Source organism: Herpailurus yagouaroundi, unplaced genomic scaffold (genome assembly GCF_014898765.1).
Source record: "Herpailurus yagouaroundi ecotype Mexico unplaced genomic scaffold, PumYag 28, whole genome shotgun sequence".
Classification (NCBI taxonomy): Eukaryota; Metazoa; Chordata; class Mammalia; order Carnivora; family Felidae; genus Herpailurus; species Herpailurus yagouaroundi.
Window position 1 is genome coordinate 168,824,690 of NW_024412376.1, and position 24,368 is coordinate 168,849,057.

Here is a 24,368-nt window from a genome sequence, read left to right on the forward strand (position 1 = left end):
GCTCTCTCTCTGCCCCTCCCCCGCTCTCTCTCTGCCCCTCCCCTGCTCTCTCTGCCCCTGCCCTGCTCTCTCTCTCTCTGCCCCACCCCTGTGCACTCTCTCTCTCAAAATAAATAAATAACTAAACTTCAATTGTATGCTTCTCCTTTTTTGTGATGAATAGCAATAGTGTAACATGTGCCATTTTGCCCATGTTTTGGTGGGGGCTCAGTGGCGTTGAGGACAGTCACAGTGTCGCGGCACCACCGCCCCTTCCATCTCGTCGTCCCAAACTGACACTCTGTCATCATTGCTCATTGACTCCCCCCTCCCCCGGCTCTGGCCCTCACCATCCACCTTCTGTCTCTATGACTTTGCCATTTGGAGGATCTCATATAAGTGCTGTATTGGTTCTTCTTTGTCTGGGGTATTTCACCCAGTGTGACATTTTGAGGGGTCATCTGTGTGGTGGCAGGTGTCAGAATTTCATTCTTGTTTCAGACTGAGTAATATTCCATTGTGTGGATGGACCACATTGTTTGTCCAGCCATCTGCTGGGGGACATTTGGGCTGTTTCCACCTGTCGGTTATTGTGAATACTGCTGTCTCCAGTCCTTTGGGGCATTTACCTAGGGGAACCCTTCCTGGGTCACAGGGGGACACTCTGATTTTTTCAGGAACCTCCACACTGTTTCCACAGTGGCTGTACTGTTTTACGTTCCCACGGACAGCACGCAGGCTCCCGGTTTCTGTTTTTTGTCTTTTTAAACTATTATTATTTTGTAATAGTCATGGCTGTAAAGTGGGGTCTCATCGTGATGTAGAGCAACATTTGATACATTTTGCCAACATTCCATGAGTTTGAAAAGGACTCATGCTATTTTGTTCAGGGTTTAGGTTTGTAACCTACTGATCCTTTCTTCTGTCTGTCGATAATCGGAAAACATGGGTATGTTCATACAGAGGGCTTTTCTCTGCTGGCTTTCCAAACAAGGCGTCTGTGATACTCTTTTGTCTGTACCTGGCCGTCAGCGCACACGGTGGTCCCTCGCGCTCACAGCCTGCACTCCCTGACATGCGCACATCATGGCCGAGTGGCTGTGTGGCCAAGATGTCACCTGGTCTCTGGCCTTTTCCCCGGCCCCGCAGCTGCAGCAAATAGGCCCATGTTCCTACAGGGAGGAGCGTTTGTTTTAATGGGACTGTTATGGAGGGATAGGGTGCGGGGTTGAAAGTTGGGGGGACTCGAGACAAAACGTGCTGGAGAGTGTCAGGTCCCCCACACTGCTGTGACCACCCCCCTCCCCCCCCCCCCGCCCGGAGGCTGTGACAGGGCACAGCCTGGCATTCCCACCCCATCCCCTGCCCCCGCAGTGGCCATTGTCACGTTTAAATTTTTTTTTTTCAACGTTTATTTATTTTTGGGACAGAGAGAGACAGAGCATGAACGGGCGAGGGGCAGAGAGAGAGGGAGACACAGAATCGGAAACAGGCTCCAGGCTCTGAGCCATCAGCCCAGAGCCCGACGCGGGGCTCGAACTCCCGGACCTCGAGATCGTGACCTGGCTGAAGTCGGACGCTTAACCGACTGCGCCACCCAGGCGCCCCAAGCCATTGTCACGTTTAAAACCGCTCCGACCTGATGACCTTTGCACTGTCTGAAGCTCCCCAGACGTTTCTGGGACTCACGGTGAGGGTGCGTTTTTCCCTCTGGCCCGTGGGGCAGCTCTTCCCTGACGGTTGTACTACAGCCGTGTGAATCCTGATTGGTCCAAACCCCAACGAAAGAAAGAAGAAAGAATTGTTGCAGTTTCCGTCGGAAGGACGATCCACATCACACACAGTTATGTATCGGCGATTAATGAGTATCTGTAAATATCTCACGTAGCCATTCGACCACATTTTCCCTGGATGTCACGAGTCCTTTAGGTGTGTGGCCACGTCACCAGCAGAACTTGGTATGTGTATTTTCTTTTTTTTTTAATTTTTTTTTCAACGTTTATTTACTTTTGGGACAGAGAGAGACAGAGCATGAACAGGGGAGGGGCAGAGAGAGAGGGAGACACAGAATCGGAAACAGGCTCCAGGCTCCGAGCCATCAGCCCAGAGCCCGACGCGGGGCTCGAACTCACGGACCGCGAGATCGTGACCTGGCTGAAGTCGGACGCTTAACCGACTGCGCCACCCAGGCGCCCCGGTATGTGTATTTTCTTATGAAATTCAGCAGAACTCCTTGCAGGGAGCCCCCTGCCCCGCCTGTCACTGCGGCCTGCAGGGCGGGGCGCAGCGGGACCTGGGGCAGCTCCGTCTTGGATGCTGATGAAGCCCGGTTACTCTTCTAAGGTTCAAGTCTCACTTATGTGAGATCTTCGTGGAAGTCAGGCTCACAGAGGTTGTTCTCTTATGTTTACTTCCGGTAGTTCTAGAATTTTAGCTTTTACAGTTGGGTCTGTGATTGAGCTTTGTGTAAGGAGTGAGGCGAGGGAAGAAACTGGCGCATTTGTTGGCCTGGGGATCCTAATGGTTTCAGTGCCGCTCGGCAGAGGGCTGTCCTTCCCTCTTGAGTTGTCCTGGCAGCTTTGTTATGGAGCAGTATTTCATCACGGACTATGACGTTAGCCGAAGGGTTTGTTAAGACTTTATTTGTGGCTGAGTGCATGATACATATTTAAACAATTTTTTTAAGTTCATTATTTGCCAGGTATTTGTCGACCACCTACTACGTGCCAGATGCCGTTCTAGGTGGTGGGGGCACAGCCGCGAGCTGGTCAGTCCCTGCTCTCATAGAGCTCACTTTCTATCGGCCGAGACTGACAAGAAAAAAACAAGTAAACTATCATTTCCGATAGGGGAACCTGGCTGAGGAGGGTGTCTTCTCTTTCCCGTTTTCATTTGGGTTCATGTTCAGACCTATAATCGACAAGAATCTGTGCTGTCACACAGGAGTCCAGTGTGCTGCTTCCCCACCGAAATCTCAGTTACCCCAGCCCCATTTAGGGAAATCTGGTTCTTTCCCCCGGGTTCTGAGGCCCTTCCTCTGTCACCGGTGTCCCAGTCCCGTGTCTGTGTGTTTGTGGGTCTGCGGATGGGCTCTCCCCTCCGACCCCTTTTTTTCTGCGTTCCTCCCCTGCACCACAGCCAGGCTGCTGTCTGCTGGGTCCTGTCTTCTTCCTGGCTCTTCCCTCAGCTTTCTGTCCTGACCATTAGGAGACTTTTAGCTCTTTGTATGCAAAACTCTTAGCTTGTCAAACTTCACAGAATTTCCTTTCTAACTCTTGGGGGTGTGATCGAGATCGCACCCATCCGTAACTCACTTTGGGGAGAACTGAGTGCTCAGTTACGGAGTCTCCCCAGCCATGAATGTGACAAGTGCCTTTATTTGTTTAGATATTTTTTAGTTTTTCATTAAATTTTGTAATTTTTCCTATAGAGTTACTTCAAGTTAAAAAACACTTTTCTCTTTTTAAAAACTGACTCCCATCCAAATATAACACGGAATCCTGGATTGGATCCTGGAACCGGAAAGGGACAGTAGTGGAAAAAGTGGTGACATTCAAACAAAGTCTGTGGTCCACTTCACAGTGTCGTACCTGTGTCGTTATAATGGTTTTGATGAAGGGGTTATGGTTGACATTAGAAGGATCTGGTCAGGTATGTGCAGGAACCCTTTGTAGCACCTGCATGACTTCTGTAAATCGGAAACTATTTCAAAATGAAGTTTCAAAAATCAACATGTTGATTGGCTTATGTATTATTTAAATATGCATACTTTCAATTACGTATAAGGTACCATAAATGAACCCACCATGGTAGTGAACACTGAGCAGGGTTCTGACTACAGGGGTGACTAGTGTATGCGAGGAGCCCCGGGAAAGGCTGTCTGGGAAGATACTGGGTCAGGAGTAGTGGACAAAGTTCTGGAAAACGAGCTCAAGGAAGGGCAGCAAGTGCAAAGGCCCTGAGGTAGGAACGTCAGAGCCTGTAACTCCGCCCCTGCCTCCCCAGGCCTGCAGAGAAAACTTCTGAGAGTTGAGGGGAGTGCTATTACGTTGGCAGGGGCATCGAGGGAGGAGGATCTGGCGGGTGGGGCTGTGGGCAGACGGAGTGGATAGAACTGGGGCAGGTAGGGGCCCGGGCAGGGCCTGGCAGCTCCCACCGGCTGGGTGGGCATGCAGACCCCCTGCTCATGCTTCTCATCACTGGGGTTCTGTGAACCTCAGTGAGTGGCCCTCTCTGGCTGTTGTTGGATTTCTGCATGCCACCGCCCCCCCCCCCAACCGCCAAGTACAGGACCCACTCCTGAGTGGAAAGATGCCCCCACCTCGTCCTGAGCTGGGTCTGCGTCCCCCAACCCCAGGCACTGGTTTCTCACTTCTCACCTGGGAAACTCAGGCTCAGAGAAGAGTGATGGAAACGATGGGGTAGACTACACCCCCTCTCCCATGCTGATGCCCCTGGGGGCCAGTGTGGGACCCTGGCTGCAGGACCCCCAGCCTCAGATACCACCCACCTTCCTCAGTCAGAGACTTTGGACCCTGAGCGTGGGGTGGAAGTGCCCCGTGCCGGTCTCCTCATCTGTAAATGTGGCTGGTGGCTCTGGAGCAGGGACCCCCTAGGCGTCACTGCCGGCAGCCCCGCCCTGGCCGAGCTAGCCTGGCCGCCCCGGCTTCTGCGCCAGGACGGCAAATGGCATGTTGGGTTTCTGTGCCAGGAACAAGCTTCCCACGGTTTCTGCCGTGGCGCCGGCTGCCCTTCGAATTCCCAGCCAGGTGGGGCTTCCGGAAGTGTGTTTGCGCAGCAGTGGAGGCCATGCAGGGGAGGGTGGGGGGCCAGTGGTCCTTGCCACATGGCATCGTGGATGCCCCAAAGGGTGGTCCCATTCAGACAGTGAGTGGCTTTGCAGCCAGCCGGTGTGGCACGAATCCACACCGCTGCAGTGACCTCTGGTCCCCTTACCCTGGTCTAGGAGAGGCCATCCAGCCTCCCAGGGCCACCCTTCCGACTGAGGGACTAGCTCCTCCTTTGGCTTTCCCTAACCCTCTGGCCAAATGGACCCACCCAGAGCTCAACTAGAGGCAAGACAAGAACGCCAGGGACCCTGGGGAGCCCATGAAACTCAGAGCCAGAAGGGTCCTAGGCAAGCCTCCCCTCCCAGGCCCACACCTGGTGTAGCAGAGCTCAGCACACAGCTGGTGCCCAATAAATGCATATTTGATCACTAGGCCTATAGCCCATGTGATGCGTTGGAGAAGCGGGTTTAGAGGCCGCCAAGTAAGGGCGCCCCCGCAGCCCTCACCCCTCCCAGGAGAGGTTTACCAGTTCTGCTTTAAGACATCAGTCCTTCCTAGGAGGGAGGAAAAGCAGCTGGTCACTCTCACTTTAGTGTGAATTAGCTTGTTCAAGGGGGGAGATGTACATTGATGCTCTGGTTGGCCAACAGGCCAAACAGGTGGGGGAAATTGCAGCTGCTCCCTGGATTGTGGGCGTTTGTTCCTGCCCCCCCTCCCCCCGCCCCCGCCAGAGGTAGCAGCAGCGCCAGGAGGCACAGAGAATCTGCTTCGTCATCTGGGCAACTATTGGAAGAGTCAGTGACTAGACTCTATGACCTGCTTTCCCTTGAAACACTGGCTTCAAATATGCTTTACAGAATTCTGCAGATGTGCCTGAAAACTGACCCTGAGGTTTTAGTTTTCTGTTAGTCTGGATCCGTGTCAAAATGCCTGGTACAGGAGGACTCCCTGTCCCCACAGTGACATGGTGGCAAGTTGCCCTTAGCCTCTCCATCCCCCGAGACCCTGTGGTAGTTTCCAGCAGCTAAGAAGGCCCACGGTGTAGGTGTGGCCCAGCCTGACAAACATCTAGTTTTCGGCCCAGAACACTCAATCAAAGAGTTGTCCTATTGCCACCAATAGCCGGTGGCCTTCCAAACTTCTTCCTCTGCTCACCGGGTGGAGCGGGGGTGGGGGGGGGTGTCACTCCCGAGTAACAGGCAAAAGCAGCATATGGCACAGATATCTGCAGGGAGGGGACTCTCTCCAGGTTCAGTACTACACGGACCTATGCAGTATCACGTGAGTGCGGTACTACAAGGACATGGAAAGAGAGGATCAGAACATGGAGTCGCTGCATGTGGAGAGAAGGGGGCAGTACGGAGCTGGGCCTCAATGCCAGTGTGGGGATGGGGGCCCTTCTGGAGAGGGGCAGTCGTGTCAGCGCCCACCTTCACAAACTTACCTGAGGGGTTCTTGTGTGTCTCCACCTTGCTGTCCACCTCACTGTTCGTGCCCAAGGCGTGGACTCGGCTAGCCCTGGGCCGTGCTTGTGAGGGCTCATCCCGGGACCAGAGGACAGAGGCAAGACCCTCAGGGGCCGGTGCCGGCGAGGCCGACGGAAGGGTGGGAGTGGGGCTGGGCAGTCACTGGCCCTCGCTCAGGGTCACAGGAGGTGGATGGCAGGCACAGGGGAGCCCTGGGGTAGGTGGACCCATTATGGATGCGGCCAGTTCCCAGGAAGCCTGCAGGGGTGAGGGGAACGCTGCCTCGCTCCCACTGGCCATGCGGGGGCGCCCCCACGGGCTGACCGCCCCGGGCTGAGATCGGCGCCCACCAGCCCCGCCGACGGTGCCTGTGAGGGGGGCCGCTCCGCTCCCAGCAGCCACCGGGGGCCAGGGCCCACTGCGGTGCCAGCCGAGCTCTGAGGCTGTAATTACGTGTCTCTGTCCTATGGGCCGAGTCACGGAGGGCGTCCGGGAAGGTGTTTTGTTGTCGCCTGTGAATCAGGAGCTCATGAGAAAAGTGGTGGCTGGTGCAGCAGAGAAATTAGGGCCTTGGTGCTACGGCACACGGCCCCCAGCCGCTCTGCCCGCCGCCCTCAGCCCCTGCTGGGAGCCTCTGCAGACACCGAACCCCCGAGCCCCCGTGCTCCTGCATTCAGCCACTCCTTCCAGCACCTTCGGAATGCTGTGCTTGTTGGACACGAGAGCCAGAGGAGATACACGCCAGGGGCTCCCGGGCCCACGTGCACACGCCATACGCACACATCCTCAGCTGCAAGCGCACACACACACGCACCCGCGCGTGCGTGCGCGCGCACACACACACACGTACACACACACATCCGCAGCTGCAAGCACACGCGCGCACGCACACACTTCAGATGCAAGCACACACACACACACACACCCGCGCGTGCGCACACACACAAGCACACACACATCCGCAGCCTCAACCACACATGCGCACACATCCTCAGCTGCAAGCACACGTGTGTACACGCACACCCCCGCGCGCGCGCACACACACGCACACACATCCGCAGCTGTAAGCACACGCGCACACACACCCGCGCGCGCGCACACACACCCGCGCGTGCGCCCACACGCTCACACACACACGCGCGCATCCGCGGCTGCAAGCGCACGCGCACACACACATGCCAGCACCGCGGGCGCACGTCCACACTTCCTGCCAGCGCTGACCTCCGCCCGACACTCACGCAGGCCAGGCTGCCCCTGACGGCGGGGAGCGCTCCGGAACCAGCGGAGGGGGGTGGGGCGGGCCTGGACCCTCGCTGGCCAGACTCACCGGCTTTCTGTCCTCAGGGGCCACAAAGGACATGGGGAAGATGCTCGGGGGTGACGAGGAGAAGGACCCCGATGCGGCCAAGAAGGAGGAGGAGCGCCAGGAAGCCCTGCGGCAGGAGGAGGAGGAGCGCAAAGCCAAGTACGCCAAGATGGAGGCGGAGCGCGAGGCCATGCGGCAGGGCATCCGAGACAAGGTGGGCGCGGGGCCTGGGGGGCTGCCCCGCACCCTCTCCTTCGCCTGGCTCCATGGAGCACATCTCTGGATTGCACACTCTGGAGCCCACATCAGCTACCCAGGCTCGCCAGGATGAGGGTTCACCCGTGGGCCGCGTCTTTGCTGCTCTTACCAGTGGGGCCGTAACGAGGGGGGCGCCCTGCTCTTACAGTGGGGCTGGCCATGGTTTCCCCTGCCCCGCCTGATCGCTTTTCCAGCTATTGCGGGATTAGGCAGGAGCAGTGAGTCAGGACCTGCCTCCAGAGGACCCACCAGCAGCGAAGATAGGGGTGTGTTGGGGAGCAGACACCTGCTGGGATCTGCCTGATCACCCCAAGCTGAGTGTGCCAGGTGGGGGCCTTGCCTCTGTGGCTGCAGAGCTAAATGAGACAGCGGCCGCCTGGCCAGGCATCGGTGGGGGAGCGGTGCTGGGCGGATGGGGACGATGGTGAGCCCCTCCACCCATGGGTCAGAGGCAGCTCCGGAGGGGTTCCGACGCGTTCTGTCGCTGGAGCCCCAGGTCTTCCCGGCCACACCACTCTAACCTCCGGAATTTGGCCCCCTCCCTCCTATGAGCCTTCAGCTCGGGAAAAATACCCACCTGCCCCAGAGTCCCCCAGAAATGGAAGAATGGGGGCTGGGGGTGGCTGTGGCTGGGGGAGATCTGGCCCCCTTGCCAGCAGCTGTACTGAGTGGTGAGGGCAGCATGCCCGCTTGGGTGTGGGGAGCACCTGGTCCCCTCTGCACCCAGCACCATGGAGTGACCCAGCCCCCGGGTCCTGCCCCTAAGAGAATCTGCCTGACTCTCATGTCCGCTGAGCCCTCTTCCACCTGTCCAGGTAACCCTCCCCACTTTCTCCTGCGCCTGCCCTTCAGATGGGGCTCCCCCAGATTATTCTCGCCGGGTCCCGCCCACAGACCTTCACCCCGGCACACAAATGTGCCCGCCTTGTGTGTAGACACCCTGTGGCTTCAGGGGTCTGTTGGACTCTGTGCCCTCGGCTGGAGGGAAGCTCTCTTTGGTCTGACCTAGTTTCTGGAAGTGTTTCTCTCCCCCGCCCACGCTCCACCCCACAGGGCTCCAAGCCACATGTCCCTCCTTTCCTTTCCAAGCCCAAGGGCCACTGCCGTCCACCGTAAGGTTGTCCCAGAATGGTGACCCAGGAAGAGGGCCTGTGCTTCTTGGGCGAGGGAGTGCCTGGTGTCCGGGCAGCTTGTGACACGCCGTGCCTTTGGCTGACCTGATATCAGTGCTCAGTAGGGAGGGCCCTCTGGTCAGTGTGCCCGCTGCCAAAGAGTTCTCGGGGTGCCCTCGTCAGGTCCTCATCGAGACCCTCGTAGCACTCCTGGCAGTTTGTTCAGGGTACATAGGGGCGTGTGGGCTGCTCAGGGCTCCTGCTGAAGGAACCTAGATAAACCCTTCATTCCTCTTTCCTCGATGTCTGACAGTTGCCCAAGGGGGCCCCAGCTCTGGTCACGGCTGGGCAGAGAGCAAGGCTCCCCGCCCCCCTGATTGCTGCTGAAGGTGGCCCTTGCCTCCCCCGTGCCTGAAGCCATCTGCAGCTTCAGAGAGGAGAAGGTGCAGAGGTTTCCTTCAGTACCTTTAGCGAGCTGCGGGGGGGGGACATAGCAGCCCCCCGACATCCGGAAGCAGAAGGAAGGCCCTTCTTGGAGAGCGAGGGCGTTCCCCCCTCCGCCCAAGCACCAGAAGCAGAACCCACCACTTCTGGTGGGGCTGGCGAGGACAGAGGAGTGTGTACAGTGGGGTGAGTCCTCCGCCTGGGCGGAAGCGTGTCCTCCCCGGGGCCCGTGATCCTGTGCTTGTGTGTCCCCCAGCAGGAATCGGAGCTTGCGGCTACTCGCCGACACCCACACGCTGCCCCAGTTTCCCCTCTTCATCCTTGTTAATGCTTCTGCTCCCGTGCATTCCCTAACGTGTGATCTGGAAGCTCAGACCCGGCCAACGGGCGCCCCTCTTTCCAGCCTGAGTGGGTCCTGTGCTCGGCCCGTCAGACAGACCACCAGCCCCCAGAAGCATGAGTCCGGCTTCCCCCCCCCCCCCCCCCGCTTCCCACCAGCCCTGAGACAGGAGGCCTCACGCTGAGCACAAGCTCCCCGTCTGAGGAGCTGGTGATGGCCTGGGGGTAAGGGGCACACATTAGTCCCTTGGAAACGAATTCTTGCAGTTCCGGAGCCCAGAAGTCCCGAATCAGCATGTGGGCAGGACTGCCCTCCCTCTGCAACCTGCAGGAGAGAACGCTTCCTTGCCTCTTACAGTTCTCTTGCGGTGGCTCTGGCAGTCCTTGGCGTCCTTGGCTTGTGGCGGTGTCCACTCCGGTCTTTCTCCATTTTCATACGCCTCTTTCTGTCCTTTTCTTTCTCTTACAAGGAAACTCTTACTGGATTTAGGGCCCAGGGCGATCTCGTCTCCTTATCTTAGTTACATCTGCAGAGACCCTATTTCCAAATAAGGTCACATTTTGAGGTTCCAGGTGACAAGAGTTTTGGGGGGCACCATTCAACCCACTAGAGACGGGAGACCTGGGTAAGAGCTGAGGGCAGAGACACACACAGGAGACCGGAAATGGAGGGCTCAGGGGTGGCCAGGAGTATGGGCTGAGGGCACGCCTAGGGGGGCTCCACTTAGGGCTGCCATTGGGCACTCGCCTCCGCTGGCTGTCCACGAGGGGCGGGCGTTGTAGCCACATCTAGGGGGACTTGGCCAGGCATGACGGTCTGACCTCACGGCACCCGACCAGGGATCTGGGGCTGTGTGGGCTGGCCAGCCCCAGAGCAATGGGTGAGCCGCCACTGCGTGCACATGTCCTGCCCGCCCCTCCCAATGCTCCTAGACCACAGCCCAGGCCGGCGGAGGACATGGCCAGCCTCCTGGGAAGGCCAGGTGGGTGGGTAGGGTGGAGAGGCCAGGGGTGGGGCGGGGTCACTGGCACCCCATAGGGACCGACCTCCCCTCCCCCCGCTTCCCCCCTCAATGCGGCCCCCCAAGCCCTGAGCCCTGGCTTCTGCTGTCGCTCCGGCATTCTCCGTGAGGGTTTCCCCCCACCCCCCCACGGCCCCCCCCCCGGCACCAGGCACCCTCCTGGGTGGGATTTTGCCATCAGGGGTCTTGGTGGTGGTCTGTGGGGCCAGGGGCTCCAGACAGCCTTTCTCAGCCGCAGGCAATGTTCTCTCCGCCAATCCCGCGGTTGCGGGAGGGGTCCAGCCCTCCCAGTACTGTGTGGCCCGGGCTCCAGCCTGGGGCCTGGAGACCGCTTGCCGGTCTGACCCCCGCCCCTCCCCCACAGTACGGCATCAAGAAGAAGGAAGAGCGTGAGGCCGAGGCCCAGGCCGCCATGGAGGCCAATTCGGAGGGCAGCCTGACGCGGCCGAAGAAAGCCATCCCGCCCGGCTGTGGGGACGAGCCGGAGGAGGAGGACGAGAGCATCCTGGACACCGTCATCAAGTACCTGCCCGGGCCGCTGCAGGACATGTTCAAGAAGTAACGCCCCGGCGCCGGACACAGCCCGCCTGAGCCCGGACCCCCACCCCCGCCGCCCCCCTTGCCTACCTACCCCCTGTACATGCCCTCCTCGGAGGCCCCTGAAGGGATGTCGGGAGCAGAGTGCAGTCCCCCAATGCCAATATAAGCCATAGTCCTAGACCTACCCGCCCCATGCCCCCTCGCGCCTCGGAAGCCTGCGCTCACCTCTCGCCACCAGCCCACTCCCCTCACTGCCATTGCCACCGCCTGGGGGGAAGGGGTGCCCGCCCCCCCCCAGGCCCCCCCCCCCCCCCCCGTGGACCGGCCCACGTGCTCCTCTGGGTTGGACCCTCCTCCCCCAGAGCCTGGGACGTCCCTTACTGCTCCCGCCCTTCACACCCACCCAGCAGTGCCCGAGGCCAGGGCCACCGAAGGGCCAGCATCCAGACCAGCCGTCGGTGCGCCGTCCCTGCGTTGTTGGGCGCTTGTCCCGTCCCAAACTCAGGAGCACAGCCATAGTGGGGGGAAGGCGGGCGTGCGGGCTGGGAGGGGAGCTGCGGCAGGGGTGGGGAGCCTCCCCCACCCCCGCAGTGACACCTGGGCTGCAGGGTCTGAACCCTGCAGTCTGCAGGTTGCCCACCTCCACCTGCACCCCTCACATTGTCCTTCTGTCTCAGCCTGCCCTCCACCCCCCCTTCTCGGCCCACTCCTCTGGAAGGCTTTGCTTCGGACAAATACCAGGACCCGGTTCTCTTCCAAAGGAAGGGAAACCAAGCAATAGGCCTGGGGGAGCTCCGACACGCCCCCGCCCGCCGCCCTGCGCAGCGCGGAACAGTGCAGCCCCTCCCGCGCCCTGTGACTCCCGCCCCTCTGCGTCCGTCCGTCGGCCCAGCCCTCTCCCCTCCCTGGTTGGCACCTCCTATCTTCTTAGCGGAGGCCGCTCTGGGGTCGCGGGCTCCCCTGCCCTCACCCTCTGTGCGCCTGCACCTTCCGCAAGAGCGGGGAGGAGGCTCAGGCCCTCGGATGAGCGCGGCACCTGGAGACGGTCCCTGAGGCCCTCCTCCGCCAGCCAGGTGCGGGCCCCTCGAGGTGGGGACCTGCCAGGTGGCCCCACCTCGGCGCAGGTGGAGTCTGTGGGGAGCCACCGTGGGCCTCCCTGACCCTCTGTCTCTTCATCCTTGTTTTCCTCTGCATCACGATATGTTGAATCTCAGGTAAATGAGGTCTTACGTGTTTGGGGAGTTCTATCGGGACAGAAGGCCCGTCGCCTCGGTGTCCGGGGGCCCCTTTCTGTCCGTGTCACACATTCATCGCGTCCACGTGTTGTGGGCCAGGGGCGCGGCCCCACGTAGCTCTTTAGAGAAGCCATAACAATAGACTGCAATACTACCTTCGGACGCCCTGCGCCCTCCGACTCCTCCCGGTCCCGTGTCTTTTTTAAATGCCTGTTTTCACACGTCAACAAGCCCGCTCCGAGCAGACAGGGCCTTGTCTCGTAGAAACCCCGCATCCCGTTCCCAGCGCATGGGGCGCCCGGAGCCGCCAAGCTTAGCGTAGACCGTGGATGTCGTCCGTCCTTCTGTCCTTGCGCCTGCCTCCTCCTGCATGTGGGGGGCCGCCGCGTGTGTTCTCTCTGGATGGAATCACAGCCAATAAACACGCTAGTGAGTTCACACCGCGTGGCCCTTCTCTCCGGAGTCCCGAGGCCCTCGCGGGCGGCCGACGTGGGCAGACTGGGAGGAGGGCCCGGACCCTGTCGGATGAGCCTCACTTAGTCCGACGTGCTGCCACATAGGAAGTCCCTTCCCCTCTTGCTGGGACGACTGCGGGGTCTCCCCACCGCCCTGACCCAGATTCACCCGTTGCCCCTAAGGCAGCCCCAGAGTAATCATCTAAAAGGCAGACCAGTGCCTCTGGGGCTCCCTGCCCCCTCCCCTTTGGGGCTCCCTGCCTCCCTCTCCCTCCCCCCTCCTTCCATGAGCCTCCTGCTTGCCCAGACCCCTTGACAGGCCTTGTATTCCCCACAGCTATGCCAGGCCGTTGGGGGCTCAGTTCCCCACTGTGCCAGCCATACTTTAGGCCAGCCCCCCCCCCCCCCCCTTAAACTCCTGCACAGCCCTGCGGGTCCTGCCTCTAGTCTGTCCTTTGGTGACCATCTCTCCTCCCCGTGTCCTCAGGGAGGCCTCTGTGCCCTGCTGGAGCTCTGGGTCCCACCCTCACCCCCTAGGGGAGCCTGCCCATCTGGGCTGGTGCTTGTGGAACTGCCAGCTCTCTGGCCTGGTGGTGGGCCCCCACCACGTCCTTCCTACACCCAAAGCCCACCCAAGGTGCTATGATTACTTGTATCCTCAGAGAGGACTGTTTGACCTCCACTCTGAGGGCCTCGTGATTTTCCTTATACTGCTGGCCAGGAGTGCTTTTGGCCCAGTCTTGGCTCCTCCCCCACTCTTGCCCCCTGCACCCTCCCCACTGGGCTGTGCCCCCAAGGCTGCTCGCTCTAGAGCCACCGCTCCTCTGCCTCGGCTTCAGAGGCTGGGTGGGTGGGTGGGGGGGGGGTCTGGGAGGACCTGCCTCTGGGGAACGTCTGGCCTCAGCCCCAAGTACCACCCAGGGTGCCTTGTGGCTCCTGAGGCTCCTGAGGGAGCCACTGTCCACCCTCCCTCCTTGGACCCAAAACACTGACAGAGGTTCATGCAGCCCACTGTGTCTTTGGGCTCTGCATGCCACCCCCCGCGTGCCAGTCTTAGAAGGGCACCCAGGGGCACCTGGGGGCTCAGTCGGTTAGGTGTCCAACTCTGGATTTCGGCTCAGGTTCGATCTCGCGGTTCAGGAGTTTGAACCCGGGGTCGGGCTCTGTGCTGACAGTGCGGAGCCTGCTTGGGATTCTCTCTCTCTCTGCCCCTCCCCTGCTCTCTCTCTCTCTCTCAATACATAAATAGACATTAAAAAAAAAAAAAAAAAAAAAAGGAGGGTAACCGAAAACGGCATCAACCATTCAGCCTCCACTCCCCTCCCCACCTCTCCAGCCTGGCATGGGCTAGGTTCAGTCCTGAGCAGCAACGTGGATTTGCCAGGTGACCCGGCACGCCTTCCCTCTGAACGCTGGCCAGCCCTTCCGCAGTGACTGGTGGGTCAGACCCCTCAGGTGAGAGTGTCTGAGGACTCCAGGTAAAGGTATTTGTCCGCTTGATTTTTACTGAGTCCTGCGATGTGCCGAGCGGGGTGTTACGCACCAGGGATAACTGAGGTCCCTCCTCCTGGAACTCATTTTTCCAGTGGCAGGAGAGAGATGATAAAAAAGTAAATCAAGTGATTTCTTCTGCGGAGGAAACTGAGTGAGATAAGGGGGCAGACAGGATGGTGAGGATCAATATTTCACCTCTGAGGAGGTGCAGAGAGACCCCAAGGAGAGGAAGAGGGAGCCCTGGGGGACTTCCATGGGACAGCACTCCAGACAGAGGAACAGCCATGCCCAGGACCCTGAGGCAGGAGCTGCCCCGGGCCCTTCCGGCCGTGACTGTGACTCGGCTGACCACGGCCTTGCTCAGGATGCTTGTTTTAGGTCCACATTGACTTCAGCAGAGTCTCCCCTTTTTGCGCGTTAAGTCTTTAGACGAAGCAGAGCACGCGGTGATACCCGGCGCCCTCCCACTTGCAGGCAGGCAGGTCCTGCCAGGTCCTGGCCTGGTGACCTCCCGCCCCTGGTCCCTACCGGCAGCCAGCCCCAGGCGGGTTGGGTTTCCTGTCTCCTGTCCTCTGGAGTCCTGCACTATAGGAGCTACCGACACCCACTTAAGTACACGGCGGTCGGGACAAAAGTGTAGAGGTCTGGCAGTAAGGACGCTTTGGTCCAGCCGCGCTAATCCGCAGCTAGACAAGCCCTGCTGTCCAGTCACAGCCAGCGCGGCTCAGGGAGCCCGGTCCCGGCCACCTGTCCACACAATGTGGAACCGTCTCCACCTGTCTCAGCAGGTTCCCTCAGGCCTGAAGGGCGGGGTCCTGTCGCGGTGGAGCGGGGGTCCCAGGGGCGGGTGGGGGATCGGCGCTGGGCTAGGGGCGGGATTGCGCTGGGGGCTGGGGGCCGAGCTGGCGCCGCCCAGGACCCCGGCAGAGGTCCACTCGGGGCCGCGCCAAGACGACGCATCTGGGAGCCACAGCCCGGCCGGTGCAGCATAGCCTCCGCCGCCCGCAGTCCCCTCTGGTCTCTGTTCCCGCCCACCTGGCCGGCCTGAGCCAATAAATGTGTGCTAGGTAGTCCGCCACTATTGGCTCCTAGAGTGTCACGTGGCGGGAGACTGGCCAATCAGAGCCGGGGAGGCGCCAGTGTGCGGCTCCCGGCGATCGGGGGACGGCCCGGCGATCGGGGGACGGCCCGGCGCCGGGTCCCCCCACTGTTCTCCCGAGGCCCGCGCGACCCTTCCCCCAGTGTTCCCCGAGTCCTCCGCAGGCCGCAAGGGGCGCACGGCTGGGAGGCGGCCGCGGGTCCTGGGCGGGAGCAGCCGCCGGGAGGCCGGCACCGGAGAGCGGACACGTCCGGGCTGCCACGTGTGGCTCATCCTCGGTCGCGACAGCACAGTCTCTGCCCTTCGCCCAGGGGCCGAAGCCAGCCCGGGTGGGGTCGTCCTTCCTGCTGCCCCCAGACCAGTGGCCAAGGCCGCCGCCTGTGGGGGTACGAGGAGGCCCGGGAGGCCCTAGCTGGCCAAGCAGAGGTCCGTGCGGGTCTGAGGGCAGGGCCTGGGGCAAGGGGTGCAGGTGGCAGTGACCGAGGCTGGCCGCCGGGTCCACGCTGCAGCCCGAGGCGCAGCAGGTCGTTAGCGGGCACACAGGGTCCTGCGCGGTTCACACTGGAAGGTGAGGCAGGCAGCGTCCTCCTGCTGGTCCCGCGTCCCCGCTTCGGGGCCCTGCCCAGGGCTGAGCCCCAGCCCCCAGGTGCCAGTGGTGCCCAAGGTGATTTCTCTCAGCCCGAGGACAAGGCGTGCGAGTTGAGGGTTAGTTGATTTTTGCAAAACAAAACCCTTATTTCTTGCACCCTTGAGTGAGTCCATGGGATTTATCCTGCATAGGGACAGAAAAGGACTTTGTGGGGAGGGAGGTGAGTGGTGTGGCCTGGCTAGGGAAAGGCCTGGACGGTGGGTGTCTCCCTCTCTCTCTGCTCCTCCCCTGTTCATGCTCTGTCTCTCTCTCCTTCAAAAATAAATAATCATTTTAAAAAGTAAAAAAAAAAAAAAAAAAAAAAAAAAGGAACAAACCTTTGGTGCAGTGGCAAAGAGAGGAGGGCCTTGTGCTCTGTGTCCACTTGGCCAAAAATCTGAATTCTCTCCAAGGAGGCCTAGACTCCAGGGTCCATCAGTCAGAACTCAGCCTCTGGTCACACGTTTCCACTAGGCCCTGACCTTGGGGCTCAAGCAGAGGGGGACACCCCATCACACCTAGCCCCCTCTCTCACCCACCCAGGAATGGGCCTGGCTGGAACTTCCCAGCTAAGACGGATGATTGACACTGGGCACGGGTTCTCTCTCCTGTTAATTCTTCCTACGCAGAGCAGAAATAAATAGACAATCAAAATTCACCCACCAGGAGACATTCACCTATGACTGGGGCAATAAATATACACGATGGGCCTGGAGGCAGGAAATGCTAAATAAAAACAAGGGTGGGACATGTCAAAGGCACAGACACAGCACCAACTGGCCGAGCTCTCGGTGACCAAAGGTGCGACACTGAACAACACAGGCAGTGTTGGGTTACAACTCGAGTATGGAATAAATACCCATTAGTCCACACTGATACGAATGAGTGAATAAACAAAGTGGGGAGGAGAGAGAAATCCGCCATGCAGGATTCTAAATAGTTTACGCAGACACGGCCTTTAAGGAGATGGAGTAACCCCCTCACTGTAAGTCCTGCACAGTGACTTCCTTCCAAAGAACACAGTGCGGAAAAGGGGTGAAAAGACTAGCTTATAGGGAGAAACCTGATAAAGCCACCATGGACCATGGACCATGGACCATGGACCAAGACCCTAACCTAGCAGGAAAAACCTCAAGAAAGAACATAGCAAGAACATGAACTCAATAAAATTCAAAGTTCTGAGGGAAAGAACCTGTGGCTCGAGATCTGATTTGAGAATAAAGCACTTAACACATCTCTTCAGTAAAGAAGCGGCTGAAAATCAGAAAAAGATACAGAGGATTTCATGCAATTAGCTAAATCTGTACTCAACTGAAAAATGCATATTCTGTTTTTAAAAAAATGTTTAGGGGGGGGGGGGGACAGAGGATCCGAGGCAGGCTCTGCATTGACAGCGTAGAGCCCAATGCAGGGCTCGAACTCATAAACTGTGAGATCATGATCTGAGCCAAAGTCGGATGCTTAACCAACTGAGCCCCCCAGGCACCCGTGTATATTCTTTTAAAGTTCACACGAATATTTACAAAAATTACTGCTGATTAGGCCATAAGCTTGTCCCAACAAAATTCATGGGGTTGTCACAAGACAGAACATGTGGTCTAGCCTCAGGGCAACTAATCCGAAGATCAACAACAAAGATAATTAGAAACACCCATAGGCTTGGAAATTAAACTTGTAAATTATTTTAGGCCAGAGAAGACACTGAAATGGACTGCTGTGTGTTTAGTTTGTCATTAGTGACCAGTGAGAGAATACGCATGCGGAGCTCACAACCTAGTAGAGGAACAAAGGAGTGGAGAAATTGGTTAATCTAATAGGGGACAGGAATGGAGGGGGGAAAGGAAGCGAAGAGACGGACCAGGACAGTGGAGCACCAAGTGCCCATAAGTCCCCTTATCTAAGATGCCAGGATGGCCGTCTGCGTCCCGGGACCCGGATTGCTGGCTGCCGGTCACCGCCCAGCTGCCGGTGTCTGCTGCTCTTTCCCACAAGGCGGCTCCCCTCGTGACACAGCCAGAGGCCCCAGGGAGCAGGCACCCCGGGTCCGGCGAGAGGGGTGAGCCACCCCGGCTCCTTCCACCCTGGAACAAAGAAGGGGAACGATTCCAAGATGGGCACCGTCACGCACCCCGAGCTCCCCCACGGGAATGAACGTCACGAAGCTCAAGAGACCACGTCTTTTGTGTCTGTTACCTTCTCGCCCAAACCCACCAGAAACACCCTGTAGCGGAACGGGTTGGGTGGTCACTCGTCACACACGATGGGGACGTCGTGGTGAGAAAGGACTTCTGGGATGTGGCACTGGCTGGTGTGCGGGGAGGGCTCGGGGAAGATGCGCCAGGGATCTGGATACATCTCATCTGGGAGGGAGAGGCCTGGAGCCAGGCAAGTTCTGTGATTGGTGAAGTACAGGTGTCACTCCCGCTGGCCAGGACGGGGGTGCTGGGTCGTTTCTGTGGCTCAGACAACGTTTGTATGTTGTCTGTGTTCAGCGTGATTGCAAAGTGCTCCTGTTCCTGTCTTCGTCCACCAGTGTGGCCTTGCCTGGCTCTACGGTCCTGTGAAATTGTGTCTGTTCAGTGGGGGCCCCAGGGCCTTCCCGGGGGTGGTGGGCCAGCCCCTGGAAGTCACAGCTGCACTTCTCTTTCTCACTCTCTGCCTTCCCTCCCTGACCCGTGTCCTCACTTCCCACCTGCTGGTCCCTCTACCTCTAGGTGAAGGACTGAGACACTTGTCTTTGGGGTGGCTTCTAGGGGGAATACAAATGAAGACAGTCCACACCAAGAGTGGATCAAGGAAGCAGGTCCCCTGGATGGGGTTGGAAATGATTATTTGCTGCCCCTGGTGAGAGGGGACATCACTCCCTGGCATGCTGTAGCACCCAGTTACCACAGCCGTCACTGGCAATGCACCAGGCTCCAAGGCCGTAACACCCAGGTGGTGTGTGTGCCCTTGTGCGGCTACACAGTGACGCATGGCACCAGTCCGCCACCATTGATTGTCCTCTTATTGATGAACCTTGAGTCGTTATCCGGTTCAGTCATGAAAATAAGCCACTACGCAGTCTTTCTATGAACGTTTCTCTTAGGTAACGACCTATGGGTGGCACTGCTGGGTCACGAGTAGCTGTATTCCTAACCGGAAGAAATTGTGAAACGGTTTTCCGAAGTGGTTGTGCCAGTCATATTTGGAGAAGAAGCAACGTATTCTCGTCAGGGCGGGCCGTTAATCTCGGTCTCCATCCATTCAGCCTGCTTGAATCAAAATCCCACGGCCTGGGGCTTAAACAACAAACGTTTCTTTCTCACAGTGCTGGAGGCTGCAAGTCTGAGATCAGGGTGCCGGCAGATTTAGGGTCTGGTGGGAGCCTCTTCCTGGTTCACAGGGGGCATCTTCTCACTATGTCCTCCGTGGCGGAAGAGGTAGGGGAGGTCTCTGGGGTCTCTTTTACAATCTCAGTCATGACCTGATCACCCCAAGCCCCACCTCCTAATGTTATCACCTTTGGGGGTTAGGCTCTCCATGTAGGAACTTTGGGGGAGACAAACATTTAGTCTGAAACGGTCACTGAAGTTCCAGTCACTCTCAGGGGTTTTTAGTGGTGTCTCATCTTGGCTCTAGTTTACGTTTCCCTGATGACTGGTGGTGAGCACCTTTTCATGAGCTTGTTGGCCATTGTAGAGCTTCCTTGGAGACGTCCATTTAAAAAGTTGTCTTTTTTATTTTTATTTTTTTAGTTTATTTATTTTGAGAGAGAGACAGAGACGGAGACAGAGAGAATCCCAAGCAGGCTCTGCCCTTTCAGCTCAGAGCCCAACACGGGGCTCCAATTCATGAGCTGTGAGATGATGCCCTGAGCCAAAATCAAGAGTCAGACGCTTAACTGACCGAATCACCAGGTGCCTGTAGCTCATTTTAGTGCTGAATAATATTCCACTGTCTGGACGGACCGCAGGTTATTACCCATTTGCTTATTGGACATCTTGGTTATTTTCAGGCTTTGGTAATCATGAATAAAGCTGTTATGAACACTTGTGAAAACTTTGTGTGGATGTAAGTTTTCTTCTTTTTCTTTTTTTAGAATACTATTTATTTAAGTAATCTCTACACCTCATGTGGGGTTTGAGCTCACAACCCCGAGACCCACAGTCACACACTCCTCCAAATGAGCCAGCCAGGTGCCCCTGGATGTAAGTTTTCAACTCATTTGGGTAAATACCGAGGACCGGAGCTGCTGCTTCATACGGGAAGAGTATGTTTATGGTTCTGTAAACCAACAGCCAACTGTCTTCCAAAGTGGCCGCAACAGTTTGCATTCCCATACCAGTGGGGAGCGTTTCTGGGCTCCACACCCATGCCAGCTCTTGAAGTTGTCAGCGTTCCAGGTTTTGGCCATTCTGATAGGTGTTTCCTTATTATTTTAATTTGCAATTCTCTAATTACGTAGATGGCGAGCATCTTTTTACACGCTGTTTGTTATCTGCGTATCTTCTTTGATGAGGCGTCTGTTCAGGTCTTTTGCCTGTGTTTTCATTGAGTTGTTTGGTTTCATATGGTTGACTCTTGAGAGAGCGAGCAAGAGAGTGTGTGTGCAAGTGGGGGAGGGGCAGGGAGAAAGAGAGAGGGAGAGAGAATCCCAAGCAGGCTCCACGCCTGCTCCAGTGCGGAGCCTGACACTAGGCTTGAGATCGTGACCTGAGCCGAAATCAAGAGTTGGATGCTTAGCCGACTGAGCCCCCAGGAGCCCGTCTTATCTTTGACTTTTAAGTGTATGTAAATTTTGGATAACAAAATTGTCAGGTGCGTATTTTGCAAATATTTTATCCCAGCTTGAGGCTTGTTTTCAACGCTCTTAACAGTTTCTTTCACAGAGCACAAGTTTTAAATTTTAATGCAGTCCAACTTACCAATTTTTTCTTTCATGATTTTGGTGTTGTATCTAAGGGGTCACTGCCAAACCCAAGGTCTCCTATGTTATCTTTTATGAAGTTTAGAGTTTTGCATGTTTACACTGATGCCTGTGATCCATTTTAGGTTAATTTCTGTGAAGGGCGTAAGGTCTGTGTCTAGATGCGCTTTTTTGCATGTGGACGTCCAGCTGTTCTGGCGCCATTTGTTACAGGCTGTCTCTTCTCCGTTGTGTGGTCTTTTTCCTTTGTCAGGATCAGTTGACAGTATCTGTGTGGGTCTAGTTCTGGGCTGGCTGTCCTGCTCCACTGATGTATTTGTCTATTCTCTCACCAACACCTCACTGTGATTACTGTAACTTTATAGTGAGTCTTGAAGTTGAGTAGTGTACGTTCTCCATCTTTGTTCTTCTTCAATACTGTATCGGCTGTTCTAGCTCTTTTGCCTCTCCAAATAACCGCAGAGTGTATTTGTTAATATTCACAAGAAAACTTTCTGGGGGGCGCCTGGGTGGCTGAGTCGGTTAAGCGTCCGACTTCAGCTCAGGTCATGATCTCACGGTTTGTGAGTTCGGGCCCCTCCTCAAGCTCGCTGCTGTCAGCTTGTCACACAGAGCCCGCTTCGGATCCTCTGTCCCCCTCTCTTTGCCCCTTCCCTGCTTGCACTGTCCCAGACTAAATAAATATTAAGAAAAAAAAACTCTTTAAAAAAAGAGGATCGTGTCATAATGATGAACTGGTACATTCATCAAAAAGACATAATAACCCTAAACAGTTCTGCATCTAATAATAAAACTTTACTTGAAGCAAAACCAGATTTTTTTTTTAACAAAACCCAACTGTAAATTTAAGTTGTAGATTGTAGCTGGCGATTTCAATACCCTTATCTTAATAAATGATAGAACAAGTACCAGAAAATCACCAAGAATATAGTTGAATGATACCATCAGCCAACTTGACCTAATGGACATTTGTAGAACACTTTACACAATACCAGCAAAATATACATTTTCAAGTGTATATGTGAAGAACATTTACCAAGATGGATAATATTCTGGGCTACAAAACAAGTATGTTCTGGGGCACCTGGGTGGCTCAATTGGTTGAGTGTCCAACTTTGGCTCAGGTCATGATCTCATGGTTTCTGGGTTCAAGCCCCATGTCGGGCTCTGTGCTGACAGCTCAGAGCCTGGAGCCTGCTTTGGATTCTGTGTCTCCCTCTCTCTCTGCCCCGCCCCCCCCCACTTCTGCTCTATCACTCTGTCTCTCAAAAACTAATAAATGTAAAAAAAAAAAAAAGTTAAAAAAAGCAGACTGACAGACTTAGGCATAAATCTAACCAAACGTGTATAGGATACACGTGCTAAAAACTACAACATGCTGATAAAAAACTTAAAAAGATCTACATAAACAGAGAGATGTAATATACTCGTGAATGGGAAGACTCAACATAGTGTATCAATCTCCCCCAAAATGATCCATACAATTAACACCATTCCAAAATCACAGCAGGATATTTTTGTAGATACAGATAAGATGACCCTAAAATTTATATGAAAGGGCAAAGGAACTAAGCTAGCTTAAGAAGTTTTTGCAAAGAAGAACAAAGGTGGATGAATCACACTACCCGATTTTAATGCTTTCCCTGAAGCAACAACAATCAAGACAGTGTGGTTTGACAACGGGACAAGACACAGAAGTGAATGACCAGATCAGAGTTCAGGAACAGACCCAAATACATACGGCCAATTGATCTTTGACAGCAGTGCAAAAGCCACCCAGTGGAGAAAGGACAGTCTTCAACAAACGGTAATGGAAAAATTAGTCGTCCATATGCAAAAAATTGAACCTTGACCTAAACCTTATACCTTACAACCAACTCGAGATGGATCACATATAAATAAGCATAAAACTATACAACGTTTGCAAGAAAGCAGAAAAATATATTCATGACCTGGCATCTAGCAGAGTTTTAGACACGACACCAAAAGTGTAATCCAGCAAATAATCCATAAAAGAAAAAACCGATAAATTGGGCTTCATCAAAATTAAAAACATTTGCTTTACCAGTGATAGTGTCAGGAGAATGAAAACCCAAGCTAAAGACTGAGAGCAGTATTTGCAAACCTCAAATCCGGTTTAGGACTTAAATCCCGAGTATATAAAGAACTCTCAAAACTCCACAATGAGAAAAAAACCCTCAAAGTGGGTGAAAGATGCACCAAAAGTGCTGTCACGGCAGACAAGCACAAGAGACGTTCGACATTAGCAGCCACCAGGGAAAGGCAGACTCGAACCCCCTTGAGACCCTATGCACGCCTGTGAAGCGGCTAAAATCAGGGAGGACCCTGACAACTCACGGGTATGGAGCACCCGGGGCTCTCAGACCTTGCTGTTAGAAATACGAACCAGGGCAGCCACTCTGGTGAGCATTCTGGCAGCTTCTCATACAGTTAAATGGACAGTCAGAATATGACCCAGAAATTCTACTTCTAGAAAAACCAAAACCTCACATCCACATACACACCTGTACATGAATGCTCACAGCTGCTTTCTTCACAGTCATCGAAAACCTGAAAACGCGGACGCCCGGGCAGCCCAGCCGGTGAAGCGTCTGACTCTCGATTGCGGCTCAGGTCATGATCTCACGGTTTGTGAGTTCAAGTCCCCACATCAGGTTCTGTGCTGACAGTGTGGAGCCTACTTGGGATTCTCTCTCTCTCCCTCTCTCTCTCTCTCTGCCCTGCCCCTCCTCGCATGCTTGTGCTCTCTCTCTCTCTCTCAAAATAAATACACATTAAAAAAAAAAAAACCCTGAAAACACAGAAGCTTTTCTTTGGGTGATATCCACATAGTAGAAAAAGAGAAATACTGAGCTAGGCAGCAGCTTGGGGTCTGAGGTCGTGTGCTGACAGAATTCTTGAGAAGGCAAGTGTGATACCGAAGGTCAGTGGTTGCCAGGTGTTCTAGGTGAGGAGGGTGTTAGTAATAGAGGGGAGGCACTAGGAAGGAGTTTTTTGGGGTGATGAGCCATTCTGTGTCCTGACTGTAATGGTTAATGAGTCTACAGGTGTTTGAACTTCAAAAATGAAACAAAAATTTTAATTTAAAACTTTTAACTAAAAATAACATTTATAATATAGACATACTCCTGGGGCGCCTGTAAGGCTCAGTCGGTTAAGCCTCCGACTTCGACTCAGGTCATGATCTCATGGTTCGCGGGTTCGAGCCCCGCGTCGGGCTCTGTGCTGACAGCTCAGAGCCTGGAGCCTGCTTCAGATTCTGTGTCTCCCT

At 55.9% G+C, this 24,368-nt stretch overlaps 1 protein-coding gene across 3 annotated transcripts in view; it reads left to right on the top strand.

Annotated features, from left to right (window-relative positions):
* Positions 1-12,929, top strand: part of CPLX1 (complexin 1) — a 33,920-nt gene extending 20,991 nt beyond the window's left edge. For all 3 annotated transcript variants that reach the window (XM_040489976.1, XM_040489987.1, XM_040489965.1), the window contains 2 exons: positions 7,580-7,755; positions 11,081-12,929. In XM_040489976.1, coding sequence (XP_040345910.1) covers positions 7,580-7,755; positions 11,081-11,278 — 374 coding nt within the window. In that variant the 3' untranslated portion in view covers positions 11,279-12,929. The remainder of the gene's footprint in view (positions 1-7,579; positions 7,756-11,080) is intronic.
* The last annotated feature ends 11,439 nt before the right edge of the window (positions 12,930-24,368 follow it).